Here is an 8,710-nt window from a genome sequence, read left to right as displayed (position 1 = left end):
GCATTGTAGACCATGACTATGGTTCCTGTACCTCCTGTAATTTGGGAATCATGTAGCCTCCCAAACAACTGAATGAAAACAGACACATATCCTAACCGATTGCTGCCACCTTGTGTCCATTTTATGTCATAAAACTACAGTGAACTGAAGATATGAAAAGAGTCTATCTCCAACTGTAGGACACCAGCATTTTCAACATTTCAAATGTTAGGTTTAAAGAGAAACAATGGATTTGGACTTTGACTTAACTAAAACTATATCATCGTCAGGAATTTCTTTTTTTATTCAACACAGTCTTCCACCTGTCCTAGAATACCCACAAATCAACAAACATTGAATTATATAATAGCAATAAAATCAGCATTGAAATCCATTCTTGTGATACTGTATCTTACAATTTATTATGCCTTTATATTTCACACACTGCATTACAGAGCAACAGCATTTCAACACATGTACTTTTTACAAAATTTGTTTCAAGGGATTAAGGGACAACAGTCATAATCAATTCATTATTATGAACATGTATTATGTCGTACAAGTAGTGCATTTACTAACTATGTAGAGTCAAGGGCTGTTTCACCCACACACACATAAAAAAAAACAACTTTCCCACTATACCATAGTAACATCTAGCCATATAAAACTGTAAGAAACTGTTAACAGTGGGGAAAACTGTTAGAAACTGTTGACAATGAGGTCTGTAGATTATCCTGAGCAAACAGGACATTGTTTCTGGAAGACATATGTCAGCACCACAAACAAAGCTGCATTCAACTTTATATTATTGTGGTGGCAGCAGAAGTCTCAGCTGAAAGATAATAAAACCAGGACAAAAAAATGGCTAGACAAAACTAGTAGTAAGTGAGAAAATGTGGGGTCTTAAAGTTGTAAAATTAAATGTTTAATTAAACTCAAACGTGTTTAAATGTTTCTAAAGGAAACATACGAGGCGCGCTTTGCAATGACGTAAACACAGAGTAGTTGGTTCAATAAAACAGCAAAACGAAAGTGTACTTTGGCTAGATTTGCTTTCCTATAAAGCCACATTATTAAAACACTGAACAATTAAGAAATAGTGCAGTGACACCTTTTGCACATGAGGCAACAATTCAAAGGTACATGGCTTTCTTAAATCATTTGCAAATGTGACATTATTTTCAGTTCTTAAATATGCATCTTTGATCGCATTCCAGTGTGTTGTTTTATTTAGCTGCACAAACCTAAGTGCAATACATCTTCTTGGATTGTTCTAATGTTTCCTAGAGCTCCGCATGTGCTCATGTGATGCACCAAGTAAGCTCCCTTTTGGTAAATATAATTTTTCTATCTTATTTGTATTATCTATTTGAATATCTAACCATTTTGTAGATAGAAATGTCAGAACCTACAGTAGATATTCTGCTAATATTACCTACCTGTGTGCACTTGTTAGTGCACAGATGTTTCTTTAGCTATATTTGGAGATTGATAAAAGGAGCAAATCCCAACACATCCTGAAGAAGTACCAGTGCCCTCTGTAAAGGCGGCTCAACATCTATCACTACATTGCGCTTCCGTAGAGGATCGAGGCTCGACTCTGTCACATTGTGGCAGTGATTCACCTTCAGGGACTGCAACTTCGGGCAGTACTCTGCAAGAGTCCTGTGAGCACAGCATGTAGAGGATATTATGGATGAGTGCGCGAGTGAGGAGGTGCATGTCAAAGTGTGGGCATAGATGTCACAAACTTAGATGCATTAGATTTGAAAATAAGATATACCTGATGGACTGGTTCCTAACCCGCAGGCAACCTGTCAGGTCCAGCTGCTCCAGGCCCCTGCAGTTCTTGGCCACTTCCTCCACTGACTCATCAGTGATGTTGGCATTGACTGCCAAAGATAGAGACCTCAAATTCAAACACTTCTTGGCCAGGTAGCAGATGGCATCGTCCTTGAGCTGGCGGCAGGCGGTTAGGTCAATTGACTGAAGCTCCCTGCAGTGGTCAGCCAGGCTGCGCAGGGACAGGCTGTCCACCCACTCGCAGTGCGCCAGGCCAAGATGCTGGAGGTGCATGCAGCTCAAAGACACAGCCACAAGGGAGTGACGAGTGAGACAAATGCATCCGCTCATGTCAACTCTCTGCAGATGCTGGTTCTGGCCAATAACTGGCAGCAGCTCCTTATCTGACACCCAGTCTGAACAGTTCTGAAGTGACAGACTCTGGAGAACTTTGTTGTCCTTTAACATGGAGCAAAACGCTTCCTTGGGAATGCATGATCCAATCTGTAAATAGCACAGCAGAGAAGATGGCAGATTTCTTTGAGAACTTGTGCAGAGGTTGAAAAGCCATAAAAAAGAAGTGAAGTCTCAAGTATCAAAACATTTGCAATTACTTTACTTTGTCCTACTTAAAATGAATTTTAAAAAAATGTAATTTGTAATCTACTCATAAGATTTTCTGACACTTACCTGTGTCACATTAATTATTATTACTTGTACTTATGAATTTGTTCCATTAAGTTGAGAAGTACAATGTAAAAATGTTAATAAAACCATGTAATTCATTGAAGAATGTGTCTCATTGTCCCTAAATTATTTTATTTATTATTAGTTTGGTGAACACTATAGAAACCCTGCATATGGAAGGAAAATGAAACAGTCCCAGTCCACCTCCTCATCATCATCAGGACTCACCAGGGACAGATCAAATGTCCTGCAGTTGGCCAGGTACACCTGGATGAGGCTGTGGAACTGCTTGCTCACCCTCTGCAGGCTCACCAGGTGTTGCAGTGGTAAATAGCACAAGATATGTGGGACAAGCACGTCCTCCCATGGCAGGTCCAAAAGATGGCATCTGCTGGAGAAATGCAAACCTTGGTGTACAGGTGAACCTTGATGGTGCACGTAATGCTAAATCGGTTAAACGGAAATCATCATAAACACAGTTAACGCATTTTTTGTTGCTTTATAAATGCAGGGATAGTGGCAGTGATGTTACATTAGCCATGAGAACCTGCCCTGCCGCCGTAAAATATAATTAAACCAAAGTTAGCTGCCATAAATAACAACCGGCGGCTACATATCTCAGTTACTCGGCGGTGGTAGCTACCCTGTTAGCTGAGCAGCTAGCCTGCCGGAGCCACCAATCCAGCTGCTTTTTAAATTAAAAACTCCCTTTTATAACGAACTCACGTTCGTATCGTAGCTTCTTCATCCATACTGAGTCAGCTATGTTATAAACAGTATTTCAAGCCGTGTTCTTCTTCACAAAAATGCCTAAATAACGTATTTCTCTTTAGCATCTTGCAAGCGTTTAAGGTGTAACCCAAACCTAAAGCTGCGTTCAACACCGTCGGAAGACTCCGCATTAAGTCACACAGCAGCCTCAGTCATCGGAATGGCACGTATGAGTATCTGTCTCTCATTTATCCCGTTTGTAGTTAAAAGCACAAATAAACGCACCATTTAACTACAGCAAGTAATGCTAACTTTATAGGGTTAGTATGTGGGAAATGTATAGCACTAAAATGCCGGATAATTCTTTGGTTGATAATCACGGGGGAAAGACGAACACGTGAACGCAGCAGTTGTAATTTTCCTGGTTTTCGTCAAGGTTCATGTTAAAGGGAATTAACACAGACTATCCAGACAAACTGTGTAAAATGTTTCATGCAGAATATTGTTAATCCACAGTTGTGGATTTGCGAGCATTTGCTAGTTTTATGTTTGTTTTAAAGCTTTTATTGGCAAAATAAAGAACAAAGTAGTGTGCGGACTGTATGTTGCAATTTCTTTGCAACCTTTAGACTGTGATTTCAGACTATGGCACTAACAAGCTGTGATCAGAGATTACAATGAGGTTATCAATTATCAATTAGATGTCTTTCTGTAATTTTCTATTCTAAAAAGATAGTGATGCAGCAAGAATGTGCCTGATGTGCTGGAGACCTTTTTTCCCCGTCACAATTAGTTGCCACAATTTTATCAGCTACTCTTTCTGTTTTACATGTGTTGAACAACTGATTATCCTACCAGCTCACCTCTGCCCAGAAGAACAATGAAGTCAGCCATGCTGAACAATTGCTGACCCATGAGTTACGTTTCAGTGAATGAGAGCAGGCAACAGGATAGCTGACAGAATTCTCACTCTTATCTGCCTACAGTCCTATGTACGAGCTAAAGTACAAGCATGGCGAATCAATCAATCTATGATTTTTCTGCTGAGACACTGGATGGACAGGTGGTTCCACTTAGTAACTACAAGGGTAAGGTGCTTCTCATCGTCAATGTTGCCACCTTCTGAGGGTCAACAATAGAGGAGGTAATAATCTGCAGGAGCACTGATATACAGGCCTATCACATTATCATATAATTATCGCATAACACGTAACACATACTGTAATTTTTATGAAAGGGTTTTTTTTTGTGTCCTGTTCCCTCAGTACCACCGACTGAATGCACTGATGGAAATGTTTAGTGACCTCAGCTTCACTGTTCTGGGGTTTTCCTGCAACCAATTCGGTCTTCAATCTCCTGGTAGGTGTAATAAAGCATTAACAGTGTATTAACCTGATGGTGAGTAAGAGAAATACCAAGCTATATAATATTATATATATATTGTACTGTATGGAAGATACATTAAATTACTGTACTTAGTAACATCAATGTCTGATTGGGGACTAAACTGTATCAGTAATCATCTGCAACAATAAAATGTCCAATATGTGTTGATGCAATAGTCTAATACTATAATTATCAGTCACATAGGTCATTTTTCTGAGAAGGTCATTAACTTCAACTTCAAATTTCAAGTTGTAGTAGGGACAGAGTTGTGAAAACATATTATTGTGTTCATATGTTTACATAATATTGTTTTCATATGTTTAAATCACATTGACAGTAACACTTTTGTTTCAGAGGTGAACCACGAAACCCTCAATATTCTGAAGTATGTGAGACCTGGTGGGGGGTTTGTACCAAAGTTTCCAGTCTTTGCCAAGGTTGAGGTGAATGGATTAAATGAAGAGCCTCTGTTCACCTATCTAAAGGTAGTTTGATTAACACAGGATTTGATTATAAGAGATTACTTGTTGATTATTGGTTTGCCAAACTAAACCTGTTACAACTCCCATTTCTTGTGTTGCCCTAGGAATCTTTGCCATTTGTCAACCCTGTTATTGGCGATATAAAAAAATTCTACTGGTCCCCAATTAAAGTCAATGACATACGGTGGAATTTTGAGAAGTTTCTTATTACAGCAGAAGGCATGCCCTTCAAAAGGTAAAACCATTAACCTCAGAATGCCAAAAAGAGTGTTAGGTTCCACATAAGTGTGATTGTAGATCTAATCTATCTTTGCTGCAGGTATGAACTTCACTGCCCCATTGAGGAAGTGGAGAAGGACATAGCAGAACTTCTCTGTTGAACTTTGTCCAGTTTAGCACTGGTGGCAGAATGATGATCCCTCAGTAAATGCAACACATGCACCTGAGGTGGATCTGATGGAAAGAGGAATAGGACTCAGAGCTTCAGTGCATTCACTCTGAGAACAAGTTCCCTTCAGCCACTGGAGGAGTTGTTTTTTTTTGTTTTGTCACTGTCACACTTTTCTCACGTGTGATGGTCCTTGCTACTCCATACAAATACGAATAAAGAACTAAAAAGCAAACGCTCAAGAGGTCATGGTTCCTTTGCTTGTATTATATGACTATGTTATTATAAGTCACTCAGTAGTCACTACTAATAAGTGGTGGACGATGTATTTCAATAAATAATATGATAATAGTTTTAACTACTTTATATACTTTAGTAATTTTGTGTAGTCCTTGGCGAATCAGCCTCATTTGAAGGTAAATCACATCTGTTTGAGGGGTTCTAAAATGACTCACTGAAGAAAGATGATTATGTATATAATAATATAATATAAATGTATTATATACCTATTACAATGCATAAATACGTTCTTAAATAAAGTCTACAGGTGAAAAGTCCATTGGGGCTGCTAACACCTGAACTAATTTACCAAAAGAGCCAAAGGAGTCTGAAGCCAAAGCGATTAGAAACGTGTTTTAACCCTTATTTTTTATAATATTCAATCATAATATCATGCGGGTATATTTTAATCATAATCAGTAATTTGAAACTCCAGCTGCCAGGGACATGTAGTGGAAAAGACAATCGCTCCGTTATGTGTGGATCTGGTCCTTCTGCCGACCCATACTTTCAACCTCGCGCATGCGTACTTCTCAGTCTGTCAGACAGCTGCAGCCAGTAAACATGGCTGGTGTTGGTTTCCGACGCTTGGCCCAAGCACTCTCCAAAGGGAAAGGGTCTGGTATTTCAGCCCTTTTGTCAGGATGTAGAGCCGGTCAGTAACGCATTAGCTTTTTGGTATTGTGAGTGATGAATTTCGTTGAGGGTGTGTCAACTAAAAAAAAGTTTGCAGCCTTGAATGGACGTAACCTTGACATGCTAACGTTAGCTTAGGCTAGTTGAACCGCTACCGCTACGACAATGTAGACAGATACAATAACATTGTTGTTCATATAGCGTTATTCGCTTGGTAGCTACACATTCTCGACTTCTGCCATTCACATATGCAATTATTCGTGTTTCAGCCTCCGGTATGACCAAGGATAGTCTACCGGGTCCGTACCCGAAAACCCCAGAGGAGAGAGCTGCAGCTGCAAAGAAGTACAACTTGAGGGCTGAGGACTACGAACCATATCCCGACAACGGAGAGGGGTTAGTTTTATTTAGTGGTGTAAACGACAATTGTTTTTTCCTTCTGCTGTTAGTACTAGTGCTGAAATGGTTATTTAGCAATTTTAGGTTGTTTATCAAATGCACACAGGAATTACTGGCTCCAGCAGTAGACGTTATTGCATAAATAATCATATCCCACCATTGTGTTTTATTAGTTTTGGTGACTATCCCAAGCTACCAGACAGATCTCAACAAGAGAGAGACCCTTGGTATCAATGGGACCACCCTGACTTAAGGAGAAACTGGGGAGAGCCGGTATGATACTGATGAATTTATTGTTTTGCTCTTGAAGTTATTATTTTTGTTGGGATATTGTCTGTTCATATGGTGCAGATACACTTGCCAGCCTGATACTACCAGCACTTGTGATCTGCGTGAAAAACCCGACAAGTTGCTTTTTTGCAATATTTTAACTAGAATTTAGAAACATTCTCTAATGGCATATTATGGGGGGGACGAGAGCCTTTCAAGTATCGGTAGTGGTGTCTTTTCAAGGAAAATGTAGGTAGGCTTTAGATTTCATTTGTCTTCCTTCATATTATTCAACCAATATATATTATATTATATTATATTCTCTATATTATATTCTATTATATTATATTATATTGACCTAATTTATATTGCTTCTTCAATTAAAGCACACAACAATTGTGACATCTTTGATCATTGTATATACATAGTTTTGTATAGACTGACCTAAAGCATTGTAGGCTTAGATCTTAACATTATTTTAATACTATATAATGATATAAATACTAATTTGTAATAAAATAATATGTGAAATGCTACGAAAGGCAGGGCCACTGTAATTACAATTTCATTTAGATGACAAAATAAATAGTTATTATCCAATAAGAGTGTCCATGACTGTTAATTAGTAATTGTTCTGTCTCTTTTTTTTAGATGCACTGGCATTTTGACATGTTCATCAGGAATCGTGTGGACACATCACCCAGCCCGGTGCCATGGTCCACTATGTGCAAACAGCTGTTTGGTTTCATTGGGTTTATGCTGTTTATGTTCTATGTTGGAGAGATATTTCCATCCTACCAACCTGTTGTAAGTACAGACTACTGCTAGCATTTATATTTTCAGGGCAATATAAAGTGCCTTAATAAATCAATCAGTCAACAGTTTTGAAAAGGAAAGATCTCTGCCTTTAACTCTTCATTTGAGCTAAGTATATATTGTCTTGATTGTGTAATTTTCCATAATCTAAATCTGTTTTTCTCCTCTGTGCTTATTAACATATTATCATTTTGAATTGCATAATTTTTGTATCACAGTTTTTCCTTTACAGCTAGAGCAAAAGTTGTTCAACTAACTTGTTTCACCAATTTGATTTGACTGACAAGCATACTTTAAATTGTACATTTACTGCTAGTAAGTAAACATTGATGATTTGGTAAATGTAGTAAATGCCAGTAGTGAATGCTCTGAAGGAACAACCTAATAGTCATACATGTACATCATAATTATTTCCAGCTGGTAGCTGACTTGTTTGTGTGAAATAAACTCTATATCTAACTAAATGATTACATTAAAGTACATGTTTTATCTTTTTACAGATTTTATAAAATATCATTTTTTTGCGCAGTGCTGTATCTATCTGTGGAGAAAATGTTTTTTTTTTAAGTAATGAAATAACATTTTCATTAAAGTCTTGTTTTTTTTTTCTTTTTCTTTTTAGGCACCAAAACAATATCCCTACAATGATCTGCACGTAGAGAAAGGAGGAGATCCTGAAAAACAACCAGAGGAAGTCAAACATTATGAAATCTAATGACTAGAATCTGATTCTACTTGTCTGTATATATATATATTTCTGTCATGAATAAAGACTAATGTTAAAAGTTCAAATTCCTGCTTTTGCTTCTGTTTGTATGGAAGACAGTGTGTTTTGCTAAAACAAAAATCATAAAATGCTAGTTTTTCTTTTACTTTTTTCTCAGATAAAATAATT

At 37.8% G+C, this 8,710-nt stretch overlaps 3 protein-coding genes across 3 annotated transcripts; 2 read left to right on the top strand and 1 right to left on the bottom strand.

Moving 5' to 3' along the window:
• Positions 1–392: 392 nt before the first annotated feature.
• fbxl15 (F-box and leucine-rich repeat protein 15) lies at positions 393–3,324 on the bottom strand. The gene is made up of 4 exons (XM_026350934.1): positions 3,175–3,324; positions 2,677–2,836; positions 1,763–2,265; positions 393–1,644 (listed from the first exon to the last, which is right to left on the bottom strand). The coding sequence occupies exons 1-4, from the start codon at positions 3,198–3,200 to the stop codon at positions 1,455–1,457; spliced, it is 879 nt and encodes a 292-aa protein (XP_026206719.1). The 5' UTR covers positions 3,201–3,324; the 3' UTR covers positions 393–1,454.
• On the top strand, positions 2,799–5,266 carry gpx9 (glutathione peroxidase 9). The gene is made up of 5 exons (XM_026350936.1): positions 2,799–2,867; positions 4,146–4,303; positions 4,425–4,518; positions 4,900–5,030; positions 5,132–5,266. Exons 2-5 carry the CDS (start codon positions 4,172–4,174, stop codon positions 5,264–5,266), a joined length of 492 nt encoding a protein of 163 aa, XP_026206721.1. The 5' UTR covers positions 2,799–2,867; positions 4,146–4,171.
• Positions 5,267–6,216: 950 nt separating this feature from the next.
• Positions 6,217–8,607, top strand: ndufb8 (NADH:ubiquinone oxidoreductase subunit B8). Its single transcript, XM_026350935.1, has 5 exons — positions 6,217–6,349; positions 6,600–6,726; positions 6,903–7,002; positions 7,651–7,806; positions 8,438–8,607. Exons 1-5 carry the CDS (start codon positions 6,217–6,219, stop codon positions 8,528–8,530), a joined length of 609 nt encoding a protein of 202 aa, XP_026206720.1. The 3' UTR covers positions 8,531–8,607.
• Positions 8,608–8,710: the final 103 nt, after the last annotated feature.

The sequence above is a fragment of the Anabas testudineus genome, chromosome 19 (assembly GCF_900324465.2).
Source record: "Anabas testudineus chromosome 19, fAnaTes1.2, whole genome shotgun sequence".
In the NCBI taxonomy this organism is placed as follows: domain Eukaryota; kingdom Metazoa; phylum Chordata; class Actinopteri; order Anabantiformes; family Anabantidae; genus Anabas; species Anabas testudineus.
Note: the sequence above shows the minus strand (reverse complement) of the source record. Positions and strands in the feature narration are given on the sequence as shown.

Excerpts from the sequence above, each read along its gene's own strand:
- fbxl15 (XM_026350934.1), bottom strand. The coding sequence starts at position 3,200 with ATGGATGAAGAAGCTACGATACGAAC. Across the intron at positions 2,837-3,174 it reads GAAGAAGCTACGATACGAAC|ATGCCATCTTTTGGACCTGC; the intron begins GTGAGTTCGTTA and ends TTTCTCCAGCAG. Across the intron at positions 2,266-2,676 it reads GGACATTTGATCTGTCCCTG|ATTGGATCATGCATTCCCAA; the intron begins GTGAGTCCTGAT and ends TGCTATTTACAG.
- ndufb8 (XM_026350935.1), top strand. The coding sequence starts at position 6,217 with ATGCGTACTTCTCAGTCTGTCAGACAGCTGCAGCCAGTAAACATGGCT. Across the intron at positions 6,350-6,599 it reads TTTGTCAGGATGTAGAGCCG|CCTCCGGTATGACCAAGGAT; the intron begins GTCAGTAACGCA and ends TTCGTGTTTCAG. Across the intron at positions 7,003-7,650 it reads GGAGAAACTGGGGAGAGCCG|ATGCACTGGCATTTTGACAT; the intron begins GTATGATACTGA and ends TCTTTTTTTTAG.